Below are 24092 nucleotides of genomic sequence, written 5' to 3' on the forward strand. Positions count from 1 at the left end.
TCCCTCTGACTCTGAATTAGCAGAGGTGATCACCCTGTTTATTACATAGCCTTCAATCCAAAAAAATGAATCTTGAAGCTTAGCTATGACAGATACTTATTTCAAACAAGGTAGTAACTCGTTTTGTAGGCTGGACTAAAAAGATGCCAACCAAACACAACAAACAACCCTCACCCAAAACTAAAAAGCAAAACAAAAACAACCAAACCCAAGTACTCACAGATTCCATTTCCACCTCTACACTACATTTAGGAAACCTTGGCAGATAAATATATCTGATGTAGAAAGTTGCTCCAGATCACAACCGAAGCACCAATGCTTCAGAAAGACTAGGTAACTTATATATATCTTAATTATAGAAACCTTTAACTGTTCACTTTACCAACTTCGGTAAACCGGAATAAAAACTGTAGACAAGTGATACCTTTTGATCCTTTTAATTTCTAGAAAAAGGAAACATTATCATTTTCCATAACCACTTAAAAAGTGAGCTTACATGCTTAGAAATTCTCCTCAGGAAGGACACAAATTCGTAGGAAATACTGCATATAGAATATTCACATGAAACTTCAGCCATCTTTCACAGGATTCCAAAAAGTTATTTACCTGCAAGTCAGAATTTATGAAAGCTTGAGCGACTTCCAATTTAGAGCCCGTATCAAGCATGTGCTTCCTGCCTGTGCACACTGCAGGGGACTGACGGGAATGCTCATCTTTTGTGGTGCATCAAAGCTTGGGATCTGTCCCTATGCAATTTGTTAAGATGACAGCTCTTGTTTCTTTTTTTCTCCCTGAATGAACACAGTGGGGCATTTTAAGTGAAATGGACTTGTGAGAAACAACATGTAGTGAAAAATTCTTCATATTTCAGTTAAATGCTTAACCCTGGTTAAGGCATGCAGCTAAACTGGCATGTCATGCAGTCAGACAGCTGCTTTGCTTTATTTAGAATCGTTCTTCAGGGGTCTCCTGCTCTAAAGCAAAAACAATTTATTCTAAGCTATTATCTTTGGCTTTATTTCAATTAACCTACCACCTTTTTCACTGTTTTTATAGCTATGATAAGCCATCCATTGGAAGCCCCAAGTCTTCATTTGCAGGTAATTCAGCGATACCTTTAAGTACACCTGAGATTTAACAAGAGATTTATCGTCTTTAATAAAGATGGCTAAGTTTCAGATACCGGCACTTATAAAAGTCTAAACCTTCTTCTACAAACTTCATTGAAATGATGGACATTATAAAGTTCTTTACACAGCTTTACTACATAAAAATAGATTTTCCACCATAAGGCATGAATAGACTTAATCAACATACTGCATATAGAATCGTGAGGATCCATTTTCTCGGAAGTCATTATAATCTTACTTTCTTCTGCCTCCACATGTCAGTTTCTTGCAAGCCCTCAATGACAGAATGGATCCACTGTTAGTGTATGGGCCTCATAAAAAGACAGTTTCAAAAAACTAAAGGTAAGTTAAACTATAAGGCGCATCCGATGTGCCTGTATACAGTTCAGGGATTCCTTATTGAGAGGAGTAGAAACGCCCAAGAATGGTAGCTGACATCATTATACTTGTGGTTCTGCAAAGGTTGTCAACTACATTATTACTTTCACATTGTACTCCAAAACTGCAAAAACAATTTACAGTAAGTGAATATTCAAACATGTATATTATAATCCCTTCAGATACACAGACTTGCTTCTATATTTATCAAATGTAACATCTCACCAGATATAAAGTTTGAATCTAGGTTTTAATGAACGTTTGCACATTGTGCAGTCAAACTTCTGTGTCTTTCAGAGAAAAAGCAAGTTTTTCACACAGCTCTTTAGAAGGTAAGTGTGTAAGACATGGCTTTGTTGTAGTCCAAATCTTTGCAGGTTTCAATGCCACTGATGTAGCATTATGGAGATCAAATGCATCTCAGTCTTTTGTTTAATCAGACTTATCTTTTTTCTTCCCCGTTAAAGGCACTTTACTTGCAACAGCAGATCCTACAGCTGTAACACCTCCAGCTACAGCAGACACGCTTCCTTTAACCAGCCCCACTCCCATGGAAGGCACTGCCGTAACTGCTGTTTTGGTAATTTCCAAGCTTTTTCCTCCAATCCAGGCTACACCACCAATTGTGGCACCGACAGCTCCCTTTGTTACACTGAAGATGCCACCAGTCACACGAGAAAGCATGCCAGGCTGCTGCTGTGGATGATCTTTCAATGAACCTGAAGAAGAAGTGCAAACCTCCAAGTCAATCATGATCTTGCGATTAAGAACATTTTGTTAATAAATCTTTACTCTGTTAAGTCTTTTAAACAATGTGACACATGGCACATGCTTAGTAATTCTTTGGCCTACAAAACACTACACTTTCAAGCATTAGGTCTTACTGAAAGGTAAGATAACCTGCTCCAATTAAGACTGCCTTGGTGCCATTTTATCACCATACAGTTTGATGGCGAGATTCCCAGGTCAACTTCAGAAGACTCCCTACCAACCCTTCAACAGCTAAATCCCTAATATCTTCCACTTCCTGCAATTGTCAGCCCTTGTCAGCCCCTGAAACCTAACAACATATTAAAAAGGATAAAAGAAATCCTGACTTTTTTAAATACATTTCCCCACTTCAAACCACTTATGTCAACTCTGATACAAGATGACAAAGAAGTCTTTATTATTTTGCTTAAAATGCATTTTAACATCTTTCCTGTATATCCCACCCTTGAAAAAACAAAGTTGTCTCTCTTCTCTGTAGCCCCCTTCCTGCCACCTTTCTATTGACCAATACACAAATCAGTCCTTCTCTTATGCTTTTTAAGCCTTTTCTTTCTCTCGCCATGTCTTCATGTTTTTCCCCCCCTCCTATCCAGTTTTGGTAGTTTGCGTCTCATCTGCATCTACCTATTCAGATGATGTGTCCAAACAGGTACAATGCCACAGTATAAGACACAGCACAAAGAACAGAGCGATGAAGGCAAGTTACCTTGACTAATTTGTAATATTTAAAAATCTAATATATAGTGATAATCAACACTGCTAAAGTGGAAGTCTGCTTAATTTGCTCAAGATAAACAATAAGGAAGCTGAGAAGACAATAAAATAGCTGCATAAGACTGAAAATTAAAGTGAATTCAGTCAGAGTTAAAACCTCACAAACACACACACAGTAAAATGTATTTAAATACAATTAATGGGCAAAACAGAATCTAAATGGGGGTTATGAACACATTTCAAGTAGGGGTGCACCAATAGAGATTTTGGGGGCTGATACTGATAGCCGATTTTTAAGGACAATACCGATCCAATTACCGATACAGCTGTGTACAGCTGGTAAGTCCCACACTTTGGGGGGGAGGGGTGGTTGATCTGCCCCCCCACCTTCCCTCCCCACTCCATTTTCGCCACAACTGACTTACCAGCTGCATGCAGCTCTCCAAGCTGCCAGGTTGTGCTTCTCGCTGCTGTGCTGTGGCTGCACGCACACATGGACATTTATCGGCCAAATTAAATTGGCTGCATGGGGCTGATTTCCGATACAGCCAATCTTCTTTATATTGCTGCCGATCCAATATGGGACCAACACATTGGTGCACCTCTAATTTCAAGGGGTCACAACTACCTTCTGTTTCCTTATAGCTAGATCGGGGCGGGCAATTATTTTGGGCAGAGGGCCATTTACTGAGTTTTGGTAAGCCATCGAGGGCTGCATGATAGGCAGCCAGGGGCAGATTAATATTAATTTTCTAAATTTTTTTAGGGACCCTGCGGATAGAATGGCCTGGCAGGCCGCATGCGGCCCCTGGGCCGCATTTTGCCCACCCCTGATCTAGATGGAAGAGTTCATCAAAGCATTTTATAACACAGATCATTGACCAGGAGAGGCCGAGAAGTATTGTGCTAGTGAATTAGTTTGCTTCCTCCATCTACATCTTGTACATGTTTCTAATCTCTTACTATGGTTAATGACGGGATAATAATGACTTAAATTGAACACCTTCCATAGTTAGAAGTCACTATTCAGTTGCTCAAACAATAAGCCATTCAGATACATTATTGTGGCCACCTAATAATCTGCATTTAAACAACCCCCCCCCCCCCAGCTTTTAAAGTATCATTACACCCAAAGCATGCAACTGTTTTGTTCAGTGCTTCCTAATCTAGTACATTTTTAAAATAGAAAGCATTTTTATTTTAATTACCAGCCTTATAAACTCAACTTAGAAACTTGATGTCAAGTTGGGACCTTTCCATCCCACACATGAACTAAAAAAATTGTCAGCAGGCCAAACTGCACTCTCAGTTATATTGTGCAAGCTGGGTCTTCAAATTATGCTTGTCTGTATTTGTGCCCCCTCGCTGTCTTAAATGAGTCTGCAAAGTGGCAATAAATTGCAACTGGGTAAAGAGTTCTCTTGATTCACAAATGGCACAAAATCCACTCTGAAGTATATAGCCTCTTCAAGGCTAACAGCAGCAGCTTGAGTACTTAGCTCTGGCTGTGTGCGCAATAGGCTTTTGTTATCAACGAGAACTGCACTTCACAGAATTTTTTCACTATCAAATAAGATTACAAAGGTTTAGCATCTACCTTCTGGTGGTTCATTATGTAGGTATGAAGGAACTTCCTGTTGATTGTTGTCCGTTTGATTCATTGTTGCCTAAAAAACCCCAAAAACACATTACTGTGCATCATTCTGCCAAACTGTGAAAATGCAGTCTTTACCATTTAAATTCATCCATATAAAATCTTCCCCCCAACAGAAAATTCTTTTCTGTATGAGATAAGGAAACAGCATAGCCACTACTATTTTTACTGCAGGCTGCTTGCGTGTTCAGATTCCTCTTCCTGGTCCAATATTTCTGAAGGATCCTGCAAAAAAGGAATCCTTACGGGTAGAACAGGTTCAGCACGTGCTGTGCAAATGGCCTTACCTCAGCAGCGCGCCCTAATACTGGCTGGGAGTAACTAACTGCCTTAAGAGTCGTTGGAGAAAAGGGATTTGTGAAGAAGGCAACAGAACACTGCAATACTCACTACAAAATTATTAAATAACAGATTAGTCTGTAGAAAGGTCTATGAGGAGATGAAACAATTACAATACCTTAGACTCCAAGGCTTAGAAGTTGTTTCTCTAGGTTTTAGCTTATTTCTAAGTGAATTGGACCATACAACAGAACCTGAATGTGTACCATACTCAAGCCAAAAGATTTTTTAGTTATACTGTTATAGATTCACAGATTGTAAGGCTGAAACGGACCTCGGAAATCATCGGGTCCAGCCCCCTGCACCAAGGTCATCTCCTAATAAAGAATACATGGTACATGGCAGCAAGAGAAACAACAAAATGGACCGTTTTAACTATCCCTGGCTCAGCAACTGGTGCCTCCTGGGTCTGAAGGGCACCCAGGATCCCCCTGTGGCTGATTGCCAAGTTGAGGGGGCACGGGGGTGGGGCAGGCATGTGCTCCCCAGCAGACCTGGAAGTGGACTGGAAGTACTTCCAATCCACTTCCAGGTTCGCTGCCAAGAATGCTGGAGAGCCCCCTGCGCTACTGTGGGACGCTGCATCTGCCCCAGCAGCGATCACAATCCACGCAGCTACCTCAAGGTATGTGGAAAAAACTTTTAAAGCTGTGCCTGTGTCCGAATTGCTGATTCGTTGAATCAGCATCAAATTGTCAGATTCGGATTCGGCTGAATCGAATCAGGGACAGTTATCCAAATCAACGGATCAAATCACTGTCCCTGATTCGGGCTGAATCTAAATCCAAATCGAATAGGGCTCATTTCGCGCAGCCCTAGTAACTGTGTTGCAGGCCAGATCCAGCCTGTGGGCCATATGTTTGACACCTCTGATCTAAAGCATGCAAGAGCATTCCATCAGTTAAATCCTAAATAAGAATATAGTTTATCCAGTAACCACAGCTAAGCCCCCCAGTATAATCAGATTTAGACATCCTTGGGTATTATGCCCAAAACTAGCACAGGAAGGATAAGTATCTAGTCAAGAGATCCTAAACTGGAAACTAAAAGTAAAAACTTTTTAGATTTGGCAGAGAGGCTATAACATAATTCTTGAACATACCTGTAAATCCTCAAGCAAAAAAGAAACAGGTAATGCCAAAGTCACCAGCAGAGCTGGTAAAATGGTACTATACAAGCAGTTGTTCAATCCAAATAGGTACCTTTCACAGAATGGAGATTCACAACACCAACTCTAAAAGCTAAAAGAAAGACGTACATAAATATATAAACTATGACAGATGGATTATGAGACTGAAATTTGTAGGGCTAAAAGGCAGAGTAAGTAAGTGGCTATCCGAAGTAAATGGGAGGATAGGTGGGTGGGTCTGTAAACTCACCAGGGACAACTGAGAAGAGCACTCAAAAAAACCCTTAAATGATTTAATGACATTAGTCTTCAGACAATGTGACGAGAGATATCCAAGAAGATCAGATCCAAGAAAGTAAAATGCAAGTGACAAAAATGTCCAAAGCAAAGGTGCCACAACAAATTGCCAGGGCTGGGTGTTACACATTCAAGTGCTGAGCCAACAGAATGGAGTAAACAAACTGTTAAAGTATGCCAACTTTAAAGATAAGTGTGACAAGAGAACTGGATGGTAGCTATATTTTTAAAACAGGCAACAGAAAGGATCCTGAGAATGATAGATTAATGAACCTTATTTCAAGCCACCAGATAAACTGAGTGACATAACTGAAAAGATAAAACACCCAAACTAATGTGACAGACGCAAATCAATTTACCTTGTTTAAAACAAAAGCCCTTCCCCTCTAATCTTTTCAAATCCTTTGACTGCATCCAGAAAATAGTGTCTCAAGGAGGAGAATCAGTTGAAATAGTTTGTTTGGAGTGTCAAAAACCTTTTGTCACAAAAATTCCTCATTAAAAAAAAACAACTCACCAAGAAACTGTGAGGTCATAAAACGAAAGGCTAAATATGGCCAGAGATTAGAAACAACAAAGTAGGAACTACAGGGTACAGAAAAAGGAGGTGGATAGTAAGAAGCTCTGCAGATAAGCATGGTGGGGGAAAGAGGGATTGTACAGTAGCACGTAACCTTACTAGCAAAATATCAAGATCCCATTGTGTTGAAGATGGTATAAACCAGGGGTTTTCAACCTTTTTTTTAACAAGTGTACCCCTTCTGTCTCAAAGTTTCAGCTCACGTACCCCTTCATGTTTTGTTTTTAATGTTACCAATTATGTGATATAAGGGAGGCTATATTAACATTAAATACATTATTAAGCATTATATATAACTCATAGTTTTGGCATAACAGTTTGGGCTGGTAAGTCTGTTGTGAGGGAAGGGGCAAGGGAAGGGGAGAAGGTGGGGGGCAGATTGAGGCCCCCACCGTGAGGGAGGTAGTGGGGCAGGGGCAGGCGCTGCACAACTGGGGCAGAGTGTGGGATGAAGCCTCAAGCAGCTCGTCCAGGGGATGTGGGGGTGGGTGGCTCCCGCTGCTATGTGCACCCCGGGACAGGATGGAGGGCATGCACCCCAGATCTCTGCAGGGTGAGGGCAGATTGCCACTGTGGGTTGGGGAGGCACTGAGCTCTTCCTGGCAGGGAGGTTGGGCTGGGCTGAGCTTGGGGTGGGCAGCAGTGACACTGGGAGGGCTTTGGGGGGGGGGTCCCTGAAGCCACCTCAAAAGTTGCTGTAGCCCCCTGATCCGCCTTCCTAGCGCTGCTGCTGCCTGCCCCAAGTGCAGCCCCGCCCAGCCCCCCCCCCACCAGGAAGAGCCCAGCACTGCCCCCAGCCCGCAGCAGCAGCCCACCCTTGCCCCACACACAGATCTGGGGGCATGTGCCCACCATGCCCTTCTGGGGTGCATGCAGCAGCAAGAGCCCCCTCCCCCCACCAAAAGCCATGGCTCCATCCCATGCCCTGCTCCACCCTGCCCGTGCAGTGCCTGCCCCTGCCCCTGCCCCACTCCCGCCCTCATAGCTGGGGCCTCAATCTGCCTCCCTCCAGAGACAGGCAGCAGAGCAGACTTTCCTCACAACAGACTTACCAGCCAAACCCGGCTACTCTCCATGCTGCTGGGCTGTGCTCCTGACCACCTGCATACTGCACTGCACAGGGCATTTATTGGCCACATTATTGTTCGCATCAGCCAAAAGAAGCCGATTGCTGATACTGTCACTTTTCCTTGCAACAGTGGCGATCTGATATGGGACTGATGTATCGGTGCACCTCCAGTAATTTTTTCTCATTCGTTCTGTGTACCCCCTACAGCCTTTTTAAGTACCCCTAGGGGTACGTGTACCCCCGGTTTACAACCACTGGTATAAACATATAATGAAGAACTCCATGCCTGCCTTGGAGAGCTCAAAAAATCATCAGAAATGGACAGGACACAAAATAGCAGACAATAAGAATTAAATATGGTGGGAAGAATCAGGTCAATGGAGTAACCAAACAAATGGTCATGGGCCATTGTAGCAGATGGGCTATGAACATGGACCACATTAGCAGAACGTGGGCCATGTTAGCAGATAGACTAGGGACTACTTGCTCTCGAGCAGAGGTGTCAAACTCATGCAACGCTGGATCTGTACCATGTGGGCATCTCTCAGGTCAGATCTGCAGAGCCAACAGCAGCTGCAGCAGGTCCGAGTCCAGCGGTACAGACCAAATCCAGGTGACAGTGCAGATCCAGAGACAGACAGCAGACCAGGTTAAGGAAACGGGCAGCAGTGGAGCAAGCAAAAGTGGTATCTGCACAGCCATCACTTGCCCGGTGCCACTGATGGCCATATCCATTACGATCTGGGGACCTTGAATTCTGTGGCAGGCCATACTCCACTGACCATGCCCCCTACCTTCCAGTAGTCTGCTGGACTACTGAAAAGCCAACTAGAATCGTGTGCTAGATCTAGCCCACAGGCTGTACATTTGAAACCTCTGCCCTAGAGAATGGATAAAAGAATTATAGCAAAATACAATACAGTCACAGTAAAATGAGGTGCATTAACACTGCAGGAACAAAACGATATTCTGTGAAGTTAGTAGCTGATATATTAGAACAAAAAACAAACAAAAAAGCAATTAATCTCTAGAATCAATTGCCAGAAAGCATCTTTCAAAACAAACCCCACTTTCCCCCTGGAAGTTTCTCCAAATTAAATAACCAGATTTCACTCTGAATAATTCATCACCCCAAGGGGACAAGTGATGACAACTACATTAAACCATGGATAACTGATACGGATTAGTATTCAGTATTATTAGCTCACAACAGCACCTTGCTCTCCTCAACTAATATTTACTAAACCTACCATTACAATATGCCAAATACTTTTGAGTTTCAGTTATGGTATGCTAAAACTTCAAAAAAACAGGAAGTGCTATTCTTCTGCATCAGTAATTTGTGGCACCTACTGGGTTTTAGAAATCTGTGATCATATTTTTCCCCTCACATTGAGGAAGTAGGTACAGCATAAGCAAACAAGACCAACTACATAAGAAGTCAAACTGTTCTCAGAGGCTGACCTCTAAAATGGACCTTTGTACAGAAGAGAGTCCAAGAAATCCTGGAACATACCTAAGAAATTGTTTTATTCAAAAGGCAACCAGTGAACAGGATCCAATAAAGGACTTAAATTGCCCAACGTACATAGTAGAGTACTGCATCCAGTTCTGGGCGCTGCACTTTGACAAGGATGTGTTAAAGCTGAGAGTCCAGAGAAGGCCCACCTATATGATCAGAGACTTGTGCTGCAAGCCATACGAGGAAAGCCTGAGGGACCTGGGACTCTTCAGCCTGAAAAAAATAAGGCGGAGAGGGGACTTGGTAGCAGCATACCGCTACATCAGAGGCGTACATCAAAGGTTTGGTGAACAACTGTTCACCAGGGAACCGTTAGGGAATGCTAGGGGTAATGACCATGAACTCCTGGAAGACTGTTTTAGGCTCAACATTAGGAAAAACTACTTCACAGTTAGGGTGTCCAGACTGTGGAATAAGCTCCCTCCAGAGGTGGTGTAATTGTCTACCCCGGAAATCTTCAAGAAAAGACTAAACAGTCACTTTGCTGGGGTCACCTGCCCCCCAGTTATCTTTCCTGCTTGGTGCAGGGGTCTGGACCCGCTGATCTTCCAAGGTCCCTTTTAGCCTTACAAACTATGAAACTATGGCAGGGGTGGGCAAAATATGGCCCGTGGGCCGGATCCGGCCCGCCAAGTACTTCCCTCCGGCTCACAGAGCCCCTTCAAAACCCACATAATGGCGGCTGCCTCTCTAAAAGCCTCCGGCGGCACCAGCCACAGCACCTCCGGCTGTTTCCTTGGGTTCTGGTTGCGAGGCAACCAACCCTGACCTCAGCCTGCCCCAGCTGGCCTTGCCCCGCCCGGCTCAGGCCACGTTTGCAGCTTGAGAGGGGCGGGGGCTGGGCCAGAACCTGTGGCACCGGTGAGGGGAAACAGTGCCTGGGCCCTGGCTTCTGGTTTCTGCCTCCTGCACGGGATGGGGAAGGGCCCAGCCCTGCAGGTAAGCCCAGGAAAGCGGCTGCTGGGCAGGCTTTCCCTGTGCCATGCCACACCGCTTGGGCGGGGGCCGCACTGGGGAGGGGAAGCAGCAGCTGGGCTGCAACTCTGGCCCAGTCAGCACCAGGGAGAAGAGGTGGCGGCGGAGCCATGTGCCACTTGGGACACAATGAACCCAGCCAGAGCAACGGGGGCTCAGCTGTACTTCCCCCTACCTGCGCTCGTCTGTCCCGAGTGGCACATGGCTCCACCGCCGCTTCTGCTGGCTGGTGCAGACCCGGCCAGGCTTGCCCCATCCCCAGCAGCATGCGAGAAGCCAGCTTCAGCCGCATGCTGCTGGGGATGGGACAGACCTGGCCGGGTCTGCACCAGCCAGGAAAGGCGGCATGCAGCACGTGAGGAGCCGACTTCAGCTGCATGCCGCCTTTCCTGGCTAGTGCAGACCCGGCCAGGTCCATCCCATCCGGAGCAGCGTGAGGTTGAAGCCAACTTCCCAGGTGCTGCTGGGGACGGGGCAAGCCCGACTGGGCTGGCACTGGCCAGCAGAAGCGGCGGCAGAGCCTCCTCCTTTTGGGACCAGCTGGCACAGGTAGGGGGAAAGTTCTGGGGGAGGTCTGATGCCCTGGAGCCCCACTGCTGGGGCAGGATGTTAGAGGGGTCACAACCCCTTGCTACCTGGTAAGTTGTACAAGGGGAGGGACTTCCAGTGGCAAAGGTCAGGGGTCAGGGGGTGGGACGTCCGGTCCCAAGATGGCGACCAGGGGGTGGGGCAACTGAAGGAGCGAGGCTACCCATGCAGCTCTCAACAGTTTGCCAAAAGTCATCAAGCGGCCCTCCGCCCGAAATAATTGCCTGCCCCTGATCTATGGAATACAAAACTCTCCACTAGACACTTGGGCTCCATATACAGCGCATCTAGTAAGATTTGAGTGTTGTAGCCATGACTGTCCAGGAAATATGCGAGAAGCCAAGTTTTACTGATCCTTTTTACTGAACTAATCATATAGTTGGGAGATATTAGACAAGCTTTTGGGGACAAAGTGCTCTTCTTCTGGTCTTGGGAAAGAAGCAAGTGCAACCTAAACTAAATACCAGATAAAACTCCATTTATAAAAGACAACAGGCACATAAGAGAGTGGACGAGGGATGTCATCTTGGGAGCAAAGTAGTTAACGGAAGTCGCTCAAAGCTAGAAAGGTTTAGTTGAATAGATAATAATGTGAAAAAAGAGAAAAAAAGCCTAAGAGCCAAAAACACATTCAGAAGGAGAAAAGATCCTTATTACCTGCAGAGCCCTGAGAGGTTAGAAGAGACACCAATTATATTATGAGTCATGAAACCACTGTCTATGTTTAGTCCATGGTGCTTAGTGCCCAAAGTTATGAATTTTTGTTTCCTGTACAGTGCAGAGAGAATGAGATGTGTCAAATGCCAATCCAAATATTCCTGCGATGAGCAGGCAATCATCTAGAGCTGACCAACAGGAAATACTTTATTTACTTGAATCCAAGATGAGGTTCCCCCTCTATTTAATATGGGGGGAGCCCCTCATCTTGGATCTGAGTGGGGGGGGAGCAGGCAGCTGCTGTGGCTCCAGCTGTAACCCACAGCTGCCACTAGTACAACAGCTGCTACCAAGTGGAGGAAACGTGTGCAGGAGGGCATAGGGATCAAGCTGCTTAACCGCCCCCCCTCTTCCCCTGCCACTACTTTCCCCACTACAATAGTGGGGGACAAGGAATTTAAGATTACCCTCCGATAATTAGATTCTATACATGGAAAACTGTAACAAACCTATACATTTTCAATGTATAGAACCTAATTACTAGAGATTCATCTTACATTCCAAGGTATCTTGGATTCTGGTAAATACTAAACATAAAGGCTGGTCTGAAACTGCATACCTCTCCAGAGTCAAGGTACCCAGGTCAGGGCTACAAGCAAGGACCTGCATGCAGGTAGGTATCCTAAACCTAAATCCTTGTAAAGTAGGTACCTATAGCTCTTCAAGAACTGAGCACATATTGCGCTCACAGAACCTGCCGTGGCATCTTCCTCAGAAGTCCACTTAATGGGGAGTCTGGAACACCATTCCCAAGTTTCTGGCTCCTGGGCAGCACAATTTCCAAGAATCCTCAGCAGCCCAAAGAGCAGGCCTAAACTGTTTGGGGAGATCTGGAAACTTTTGGAAACCGTTCAAATTTTTAATTTTTTTCCATTCTGTTTTGGGGGGGAAAAGAGATGGCTGGAAATTCTGAAATGTCAAGTAGAATGGGGATTCCAGTTTCTGGTCAGCTCTTGCATTGACTGCAAAGGTAACAATAATGTGTCTAATGCAGCAATGGATGGGTAAAATCACCACTGAATATAAAAGCCAGCATAACTCATGCTAAGACACAAGTTTAATTCTCTTAGTATTCAGGATTTCAGTACTGGATGAAAAAGCAGTGCTTCTTGGTTTAGAGGAACAGAGGTATGAAACAGGCTGAATCATATAAGTTTAAAGTAATGTTTCAGAAGTTTAGGACAACCTGCAACCATGCGACTATCACCTACCAAGCACTTGGAGAGCATCAGGTATAATGATCCCACACTTCTCATGACAGAAACATCCCACACAAATCTCCCAAATGAAAAAACAAAACAGTAATCCTTAACTGGACCATGAAAAAAAATAAAAATCACAGAACACTTTATCACTTTTATTAGCTCTGGTAGCCTGGTCAAATTCAAGTTGGAGAAACTTTCTTCCTCCTCCCAAATTTATTCCTGCTGTTTCAAGGATATGTTATTAGTCGGCACTTCCCATCCTAAATGACTCTAATGTTGCTGTGCAACATTAAATAGCTGCTGTATCTAGGTTGACATAGGTAAATGGGTTCATATCTACATATACAACAGGATAGAATGATTAAGTCAGTTAAACCAGATTTATGACATTAACTTGACATTAAAATTATAAATGCTGGTGGATATATTTTTGTGAGTTTTCTCTTCCCCTTGGGATAGGATAGCTTATTTACATTTTAAGATACCACTACGAAGGATAATGAAAAATTAAGGCCCTGATCCTGCAAATACTTAAGCAGGTTCATATATTTTATTCAGAGCATAGTTTTATTAACTTGCATGGGCCCACTTTGTCCCTCAAACCGAAGGTTCTTAACTTTTATATATTCTTAACTTTAAGGATATTAACATCTATTTACATGTTTGTAAAAGTGGGGGCCAAGATTTTTTATAGGGAAAAAAGGCTGCTTTGACAGCATACAGTGGTTGCAACTTCAAAATTAATTCAGTATTTTAAAATCAAAAGTTACTTTGGACTTTGATCACATTATTGAAGAAATCACATCTTTCCAAAAAGAACAAAAAACCTACATGCCAAGTTTTTCCAAAAATAGGAGCTTAGAATTGCACTCCTCAACCATTTGCAGCCACTCATGTGAAAGCTTTCTTATAATTCCCTGTGCCACATGGAAGCATAAGTGCCACCAACATCAATCTGAAAACAGTGAAAGAACCATACCACTGGCCAAAGCATTTAATCTTTCCTGACTTGTACAATTTCAATAAGATGGAAAGTGGTGTTGTTTGCACCTACAGATTGGGGTATCTGCTTATCAATTTCTGTTCATGCTGTTCTGATGGTAAGAATGTTAATGAGGCTGTAGAGAACTCTTCTTCAGATGAGATAAGAATAGCAAGGACTCCCATGCTTAGGAAAATGCACTTAAGTAAAATCTGAAATCCTACTAACAATTAGGACACTAAAGGAACAGGCATAAAATATTCACCTTGGCAAGGTAAGAGCATAAAACTGTGAGTTAAGGAATAGCAACAAGTAAGTAAAAGTCTGGATTAAAAGCAATTTTTTAGAATCATGACATTCATCTCAATACACAGTTCAACATATTATAATGAAGGTAGCAAGGTGACATGCTGAAACCCTCAGGTTTTCCCTCAACTTTCTGAAATGCTGTCTTTGGTAGGTTGAAGTTAACCGAACAGGTTTCCAGCCTGGAGGCTAATTTTTTTCCCCCAGGTTTGTAGAAATCCTTTCAGCCATTTTTGGATTCTGGAAGCAGGAAATGAATCTCTTTCAAAAGAAATAAATTTATACATGGGCGCAATAAAAGGTAGATGTTAATAAAAATACTATACAGCGAAAAAAGTTTGAATATAAAACTAATCAGTTAAAAAGCGGGTTGAACATAAAGTCAAAAAGGCTTCCTGTTTTAGGCTCCAAAAAAATTCTTTGTAATTGTAGAGTACCTCAGGAAACACAATCCTGTGGGATGGCAAAGATCAGAGGTTTTAAACCTTTTTTAGGAAGTGTACCCCCAGAGGCCAGACACAGAGCGGAGGCAGGGGAGGATGGAGGAGGTGGCAGCCACATGTGGAGCAGGGCAGAAGGAGAGGGCTTGCACCCGCCACCCATTGGCCCATGCCGCTGTGCCCTCCTTTCCCACATGCAGCTCCGCAGACTGCCGACAGGCCTCACACCCGGTCAATCATGCACTGTCAGTAGCCTGTGGAGCTGTATGTGCAACCAGCCGTGTGAAAGCAACGCATGGCAGTGGCACAGGACAGTGGGTGGTGGGGGGAGCTGCCGCGTGCAAACGCCCCTGTCCCCCATGCCTGGGGAGATGGGGAGCAGCTATGCAGGCTGCAGAGGAGTGCCACTGCCCTTGCCCCAACTCCCCAGCCCTACTCGTGGGAGGCAACGATGCAGGGTGGTGGGTGGCGGCGTTCTGTCCCTGGCCACCCACATGTACCCCCCAGGGCCTTTCCAAGTACCCCCAGGCGTACACGTACCCCCATTTGACAACCCCTGGCATATATCATTATGTAGATGCCTACAGATCAGATAACTGCACAGCTAGATTTCTCCTTAAATGAAAGAAATGGAGAGAACTAAGAGCAGAGCCCTCCAAAAAAAAAAAAGGAGAGATGTATGTTTTCTAGCTCTTCTGAAATGTGAGCCCAACTCATTGCTATCTAGTACTTGTGATAGACCAAGAATAGAAAAGTTACATGTGCAATTTTCAAAGATGGAGGAAAAAAAAGTTTTCATAATAACATTGGTTCTTGGGGAAACCCTACGTATCTGGAGTCTAATTAAAAACTTATGTCAGTGGAAGAAAATGGGAGGTTGCTGAATTCCCACCTCCTTTTACACTCAATATAGGGGACGAAGTGGGCCCACATTAGTTACTGTCTGCTACAAGCTGTTATTCAGGACCCCTGGCATCAGACTGTTTAGGCTGGACAATATGCAGTAGAGGAGGCAGCTGTTGAATGTATTTTTATCCTCAGTGTTCAATGAGCAAGCTTGTTCCATTTGCTGTACACCATCCAAATCATGTACTTAGATAATTCTACATTTTCATATCACATACTACAAGGTATTTGCCAAATCAAAACTTGTGATCTCAATTAAAAATTCAGGATTTACCTTGGTAACTGCAAACAGAATAAAGCCAAAAATAAAAAGGTCTGTGTATTTGTGCCTTACTCACTGTGTACCATGAGGCAAAAAATAAGATGCAACAATATACTTTGAGACATTATGTATATACAAAAAGGAGCAAAGTTACAGACCTATAATACACCTAAATATTGACACATTCTGATTTTGGTGTTTACTTCTGGCATATGGACTTTTGTAAGCAATTCCCATAATGTGAAACTGCTTATTCTAACATGCAAGATGTACCCTCAGCAAGGCAAGGACTCCTGCCTCATTTGATACATGCATGAATGGACCATAAAGAAGGAAACAAGAATTTACATGGAACACATTCTCACTGCATAAACACAGCTGGATCTTTATTTTCCCTGTCCTGTATGCACAAGCTAATAAAGTATAAGGAGTCAAACAAGCTTGTTGTGTGTTAAGCCAGTGCAGATAGGTAAAGGCCAGCTTTTAAATTCTTGTAGCTTAATCAAACCCTAAATGGATTTTTTCCAAGTACATATGCAATCTAGCGACAATGTCTCCCCAAACTTGAGGTACCAGAGAACTTCAGTTATGCAGAAGTAAATTATCTGGAATGTTAATTAATAGGAAGTCCTCTGACCTCCACCACCTTGACTTGCACAGAGTGGCTGGCTCCAATAGTTTGCCTAATGGTGAGCTGTCAGGGAGCCCTGTGTATAGGGACCTACCTAAATCGTGGTGAGACAAAAGGTTTTTAGTGGACCACTCACTAAGTTCATTTTTGTTTGGGGTTTTGTTTTGTTTTGTGGGGTTGGTTTTTTTTTTTGTTTTTTTTTGGGGGGGGGGGGTTTCTGTTCAAAACGATGGGAAATGCCATTTTTGTGGTGATCATGGAAACTGCTGGTTTTTAAGTTTCCGCAAAAATCACAAAACTGATTTAAGTAGTTCCCTACCTATGCTGCCACAACCACTTTAGCAGTTCTGGGGCTCTCTAAGGCTGCTCAAGCAGTGGCAGAGATTCCTGGAAAAACTGAATATCCCAAATCATGGCAATGTTAATTATTCCAGATAACTGACCTCTATTGTCCTTGGAGCCAAGTGTAGTTTCTCTTGTTAAATGTAATAGCAAAATGCTGATGGCATGCATCTCTCCATACTTATTTCAACTGCTCTGTAAAAAAGAACCCTCTTTTGCAGCAGACGAGATGTGGGACATTTCAGTTGAAGATGGAAGTTTCAGTTATTAAAAAAAAATAAAACAGCTTTTTGGAAGAGAAGCTTGGCATGTGTAGGCAACCTTAAGTGTAGGGATTACACATGGCACCAAGTACAAGTCTATCCAGAAGATATTCTATGAGACAGTTAATATGAATGTACATATCTGAATAAAGACAGGACTACTAGGAAATTCTGAAGTTAGTCAGACAGCTTCCATATGCATAAAGAGTTACTATATTGAATAAAATAAAGATTCTCACCAAAATGTATTATTTCATTCACCAGATGTCTGTTTCAACAAGGATTTTCTAGGTACACCTAAAAGAAAAAAAAACAAAAAAACACATTTAGCAACATTGCACACAGTGGGTTTTTTTATGTGCCCTCAGGTTATTCTACCATATATTTGCAGCCTGCCTCTCTCTACACACCCCATCTCCACAGTTTTGAAAAGGATAGGACTAGTCCAAGCACAGAATTAAGGAGCCAATTTCCAATGAATTGTGTTGTCACTGCTACATCAATTCACTCCTGAGCAAAAAGGGACAAGATGTACTTACTCCACTTGGTCTCCTGTAGATTATCACAAGACCTGAAAACTGAACAGCATCAAGATGGAGCCTCTCCTTAAGGTGGGAGACTAAAATAGGCAATTCATGAAACATACCAGCTTCCATTTTTTAAAAAGTTTGGTTTCTAATCATCATGCTTCTGCAAGCACACTTCCAAACAAGCTGATACAGCACTGTAAGCACGCAAGTGGAAAACCCCAAAGTCTCTGATGCTTACACCTGTCTCAGACAGTGGCAATGAAATCTACCAAACTACTGTCTTTCAATGTTACTGTTCAGAACTCTGTGGGGTAGCAATGAAACAGACAAGAATCAAGCCATTTTCACTTTTAGACACTGCTTGCCAAGACTACAGTAGCAGCTGCAGCAAGCACTGGAGGAACACCAGGGGCCTCAGAAGGGGTGAAGAACTATGTTCCTTGTATTTGACCCCAAGCAGTCAGGAAGCTTGGATACAGCACTGATGAGTAAAAAGTTCCTCTCCTCTTCCTACAGTCACAGAGGACTTCACAACTTATCTGACCCCTGCTAATCAGAAAATATCACTACAGAAAGAACTCTAGTGCTTTCCACTGCAAAATAAGTAGAGAAAAATAACACAGGCAGGAAAGAATGCCCTCCCATTAAGGTTCTTACCAGGATATTGGCATGTGGCACATGCATGACTCCCAATGATTAGCTGTCCTATTTTAATACTTTCCAGACATCAATCCAAAGTTTAAGTTCTAATCATCACGAGTTCAGAATCTACCCAGAGTATATCTGGGTCTCGCATATCAGCATGCCTTATTTTTTTTCCAGTCCCTATCAAGAAATTTGTTTCAGCTACTTTAGGTGAGGAGAAAGTTTACTGGGTAACTGAAACACAAGACCTGCAGCATCAAAAGCTAGGAATGCAGTTAAGAGTGAATACGTAACAGCAGTCTGCCAATAGTATTGTGGAGAAGCAATACTGCAGTTAAAAGCAGCATGGCTGCTGCTTAAAACCTAAATGTGCAAGCTTCTCTAAAACCTACATACAAAGCAGCACCAGTCTGGAAACAAAAGTGCCACTCTGAAGTCAGGGTGGTGGGATGCAGTACAGATTTGGGATCAGTTGGCCAAAAGGCTTCCTTCCCCCACAAAATAACCTGCTCTTAAAATTATGATCTTTCTCCTCTTTTTTTGCATGCAAAGAATGAAGATAGTAAGAAGTATCCAAACAAAGTTTATGTCACTGGACTGGCTCTACTGTTATGAATCTAGGATCAAGGCCCAGCTCTAGAAGCATATTAATAAAAACACTGGGTGTGTGTTGGTCCTGTGGTTAACATTTCTGGAACACTGCAGAATGGCACTGATCCCACCTAAGATCAAAACTGACACCAATGTACACAGGTGCCAACTAAAAGCAGGCTTATTTACAAACATGCACAAACTGGCTTTGTTAGCAAGTAGCTTGCCACACAAAAAGGCAAATGTCAGAAGACAGAGACACCCTTAGAAAAAAAACTGTTACAAGACTGAGACCTACCCCCTACCACCATATAACTTTTACTTTGTCCTTCCAGAAGTGCCAAGGAAAAAAAATGACAACAACACAGTACACGTCCCTGACAGAATGTAACATTCTCTCTACTTTTCAGTTTTGATGTGCTCATCAAAACTGAAAAGCACAATCTAGAATATGCGTTGGGCAGCATCATCTCTCTTGAGAGCACTTGCTGTTCATAGCTGGAGATCACATTCCAGCAAGCAGTTTAGGAAGGCATCAACCCACAATCAAAGCAGGACTGACCATTCTGTACGGGAACCACAACTCCACATTTTTTGGTTTCCAACATTTGTGTTTCCCAAATTAAACTCATGTTCTTGTAGGACGAGGAGCAATTCGCCATCTCATGTTCTACTGAAGACAATGCCTGGCTCCATTTTGCCTAACACTGTCACTCTTCCACTTGTTAAACAGACAAAGGAGTACCTTCCTTCTGTCTGACATGCTGCCCATCACCTATAGGAGAACTTCCTTGTTCTCTTCAACTCTTTTTTACCATGACACCTATGAAAAAGAACTTGACAATGCTTGGATAGCATAATGAAGCTACTGCCTATCACCCTTGTTTCCGTCTCCACTATTGCATTGGGCTCCCTGCTCTTTTCTACTTAAGACTGCATTGTATGTAGAACTGGACACGATTCTGCAACTTGGCACCTAGGCATCACAGCAGTAACAGAATCAATTCAGCTCAAGGCCAGGAACCTTAACGTAGTGGTAACAAAAGGGTTTAGCTTCCATTTGTTCTTGGGGTTTGTTGGGGGGGGGGGAGGGAGTTTGTGGTGGGAAGGGTTGGGGTTGTTTTTAATGCGATTACTTACTGTAACATGTTAGTTACAGGTGGGCAGCTTCAAAAAATGGCAAATGTGCAATCCAAAGTTTATGCATAAATAGCCTCTCTCTTATGTAGAGTTGTACCTTACCTCCAAGGAAAGAACGATTTACGAAAGTAACTTTACATGAAGACTCATTTCCATTGCATGGGATCACTTTCCTATGATCTCAAACAATGGGAAAGAAGAAACCATTTCACTAAAGGAGACAAGCCTTAATGGTAGTTTGTTTTTACCTGTGGTTGCAAAGTAAAGTTTTATTGACTCAGCAAAGCAGTATATAGTCTACATTAGTCTTCTACGTGGTAAAGTATGCCACATAGTCATTTTTAGGCTTTCATTCGGAACCTGATAAAAAAAAGCTCAGGGACTAACCTAAACATATTTGCAGGGAGACTTTTTGTAGCTTAACACCATCACTACAGCCAGCAGAGAGGCTACAAGACGACTTTATTTTCAGGCCACGTCACTTGGTTGGCCCAGTGAGGCACACATGATCGAGTTTATTATTTCAATGATTTTCTTTATACAGTTCGTGGAACTTGGTTTACACTTTTTTTTTTGTGTCCGTTTCCTGCAAAGCCTGACTGTGGAGGCCAAAAGCTTACTCTTAAGGGGAACACTGTGGTAAGCTCTGCCTAAGTACTGCACGTTTGCTGTATCCCAAAACAACTGTGAGCTTAAAAAAAAAAAGACACAAAAGCAGCGAGAAAGAAATTCAAGGAGGGTTATGGCAGAACAGATTTTTCAGGGGCAACTTCAGAAGTGAAGCAGATACAGGACAGCGCTTCCACAGGGAGCAGGATCTGACACACAGTCTCATTGTAAAGGAGGCACAAGATGGGGCAGGGGGGAGGTCAGCTGCAAAGGAGCAGAGAGGGCAGAGGCTAACGCAGACACACCACAGGGCAGCGCAGGCCACAGGCCACTCCTGAGCCACAGCCTTCAGTGGCAACTACCAGGAGGTGAGGACGTGGAGGCTGCTGCCACGTTTCCCTAGACCTGCAAACGTGGACAGCATCCCCCCCAACCCCTCCCACGGGCAGGCCACTATGGCGCCCACTCCCCGGTCTAGCTGCTGCAGAGCCAGGCCTGCCGGATGCCCCTTGACCCCCACGGCGTGGCAGAGGCAGGGACCCCCACAAGCAAGGGGAGGAGGTGCCCGGCCTCGAGCCACCTCTGGGCACCGCTGCCAGCGCAGGGCGGGGCAGGGCTGCTCAGCGGCGCCCTGGCACCAGCTGGGGGGGGGGGGGGGGCGGCGGGAGAGACGTGGCAGAACACCCCCACCCCATCCCATCCCACCTACCCCGGCCCGGCCCCTTTGTGCCCCGCACCCACCCACCGCCCGCGCTGCTCGAAGCCGCAGGGGGGGGGGGGGGGGGGTCCTGCCCCGCACAGCTGAGGCAGAGGATGGGGCCGCACGCACTCACCGTCCGTCCCCTCCAGCCCCAGCGCCAGCCGCAGACTTTACTCCGCTGCCGACGTGGCGCCCCGCGCTGCCCACCCCGCCCCGCTCGGAGCCCCGCCCCTTCCCCGGGCGGCACCGCCCCCCCCGCGCCACCGCCCTCAGCTCCGCAGGCGCGGCCCGTCCTGCCTGGCCACTGGAGCTGCGCGGTGTGCCCGTGTCTCCTGCGTCCCTCCCCGCCTGCGGCCTCGCTGCGCCCTGGCCCGCAGCGTCCAGCTCGCACCTCCTCACAGCGCACCACGTCCAGGGGGTGCCCTGCTGCACGCGCCCCCCTTCTTTGCAGCCCTGCTCCACCCTAGGTGCAAAACCAGCCGCCCGGCGTGGCAGGGGCAGGGCTGGATGCTGGCACGGGAGAACTGGGCCCAGACACAAAGGGAGCCTGAAAATGGTGCAAATCATGCTTCTCAGCCTCTGGAAGGCTCAGATCAAACCTAGCAGCTTCTTAACCTGGCAGGGGAAATACCACGTATCTAGGCCCAAGAAGGCAGTTTACCTGAAGCCCTACCCAGGAGAAGTGCTTTTCTGGCGTGGCTTGGTACCTGCAGAGGTGTTACAGCTTTCAGCCCCGTTGATGGAAATGGGAGTCTCCTCCCTTGCTTGCGCCAAGGGCAAGCAAAACTCGGGGGCATCTGAAACCCCACGCCTGCAGGCTTGGTTCTGCACCTAGGATGCCTGCCAAATGATTTGGAAACATCTGAAGCCCCAGGTGCCAGGGGCAGGATGTTTGCTGGTAGTAGGGCCACTTCTGGATCTGGACACTTGGGAGTTTGCATTAGTTTTGACTAATTTGGCCGTGGATACAAATTAATTTAAAAAAAAAGATTATTATTTCTGGCAAAGGGGGGTCAAAACTAAAAGTTTGCTTGGGACCTCCAGGAGTCTGGGTGCGGTGCTGGGCAGTCAGGCAGCTGCTGAGGGAGTCACTTGACATCCTGGCTCATTGTGCTCCCTTCTAAATGCTTCCTTGTACAGGTAGTCACCTCCCCTCTCTCCTTTTTAATGCTCTTGATGTCTCACTATTAAAGCTAGCCTTTGTTCTGCAATCTGCAGTTCTGTCTGCTGCTTCTGGTCAAGGAAGCTCTTATTTTGCAGCCCTGCAGCTTGTCTTTTTAAACTCATACCACTGGAATTATATTTGGTTTTTTACTTCAGTAAAGCTGAGGCCCCTAGCACATTAGTAAAGCTTCTAGTTTCTTTTTAACTGGAGAAAAGTAAGTGTCATGCTATATGTGATGAGGCACTTCACCAGCAGCACCCTCCCCCACTTTTCAGATTTCTAGATCTCATGTCTCTGTCTGTGTCTTACTGAGGTAGCTTCTCAAGTGCAAATCTCCTCCGCCTTGTGCCGGACTTCAGACTGACCCAGCCAATGGTCTCTAACTTGCCCATCTCCAAACTCCCCCTTTCTCGCTGGGAGGCTGGCAACTGGGCCTGATGGACCTTTGCACTGCCTCAGCCCAGCCCTTCCTTTCCTCAACAACTCCCAATGGAGGAGGAAAGCCAGGACATGGGGAATGCAAGCGCAGGGCTCTAATGGCTGCTCTTTTCCCTAAGGCTGTGCCAGCCCACTGCATGTCTTGCACCCAGAGCAGTGTGTAGCTAAAGGAACACCCTGAGTCCTCCTTCCAGGCAAGCTCTGGCTATCCAACTGGAGCTCCACAAGCAGTTAACACACGGTTCATGGGCCTCAGCAGCCTCCTTGCTGTCACACAGCAGGGTAGGACCCAGAGGTCCATGCGCTGCCTGCACAGCCTATGCACAAGGGATGGTGGAGAAACCATGCAGCACTGCTGCAACCCATGTGTCAAGGAGTCTACATGCCATCACTGCAGCCTGTGCAGTAGGGTGGGGAATCCCAGCAGGGAAGCCACCCCCACAGTCTAATGACCATGAAGTGTATAACCCAGGGTTGGTGCCAAAGGTGGATGGCTCTGATATAGTCCATGGCATTTTTTGTAAGAGTAAGCTGTTTCTTTAGCCCCAAATTTCTCCCTCACTTCCAGGGATGTGCAGTATGCTGGTTCCCACCTTCTGTGAAAAGGGCATTGCAGTTCAGTGATGCTTTACATAGGTAGGGCTGCAGGCATGAACCATAATCATTGACTCCTCACTGATTATATGGCAGAACATCAAGGGGAGACCTGTCTTCACAGGGGCTTCTTGTCCAAAGCTTCTCCCTGCCAATCCCTGAATTATCAAAGGGACACAGTGCAAGTGGTGGTTAGATTGGTGAAGATCTGCTTCTTGTGGCATGCTCCTCTCCATACCCATCAGGACTGCAGTCAAGTCAGACCGCTAGTTAACACTGGTAGAACTATGGACATCATTCTGTCTTCCATCACAAAGGTGCAATGGTACTGAGTCAGGCAGTTGTGCACAAGCATGGAGCTTCCAGAGGTGTTAAGAGGCCTGCTGGCTTATGATGCCAGGATCAGGCAAGGAACTCAAAGCATTTCCAGTCCCAGGAATGGGAGAATCCATATGAAGTTAGAAGATGGTGCCTAGTTTG

The 24092-nt window shown here is 45.1% G+C and overlaps 1 protein-coding gene across 2 annotated transcripts; it reads right to left on the reverse strand.

The window, feature by feature from the left end:
• Positions 1 to 421: 421 nt before the first annotated feature.
• TMEM263 (transmembrane protein 263) lies at positions 422 to 21635 on the reverse strand. 2 transcript variants are annotated; one of them, XM_014608289.3, is made up of 5 exons: positions 21549 to 21635; positions 17440 to 17497; positions 6089 to 6227; positions 4591 to 4660; positions 422 to 2227 (listed from the first exon to the last, which is right to left on the reverse strand). In XM_014608289.3, the coding sequence occupies exons 4-5, from the start codon at positions 4652 to 4654 to the stop codon at positions 1941 to 1943; spliced, it is 351 nt and encodes a 116-aa protein (XP_014463775.1). In that variant the 5' UTR covers positions 4655 to 4660; positions 6089 to 6227; positions 17440 to 17497; positions 21549 to 21635; the 3' UTR covers positions 422 to 1940. The 2 variants fall into 2 exon arrangements, with proteins under 2 accessions (XP_014463775.1, XP_006271716.1); XM_006271654.4 differs by lacking the exon at positions 6089 to 6227.
• Positions 21636 to 24092: the final 2457 nt, after the last annotated feature.

The sequence above is a fragment of the Alligator mississippiensis genome, chromosome 4 (genome assembly GCF_030867095.1).
Source record: "Alligator mississippiensis isolate rAllMis1 chromosome 4, rAllMis1, whole genome shotgun sequence".
Lineage (NCBI taxonomy): Eukaryota > Metazoa > Chordata > Crocodylia > Alligatoridae > Alligator > Alligator mississippiensis.

Bases quoted from the DNA above. Each gene is read 5' to 3' on its own strand.
- TMEM263 (XM_006271654.4), bottom strand. From the start codon at position 4,654: ATGAATCAAACGGACAACAATCAACAGGAAGTTCCTTCATACCTACAT. The intron at 2,228-4,590 runs GTAGATGCTAAA...CTTCTTCTTCAG, and splicing joins ACATAATGAACCACCAGAAG to GTTCATTGAAAGATCATCCA.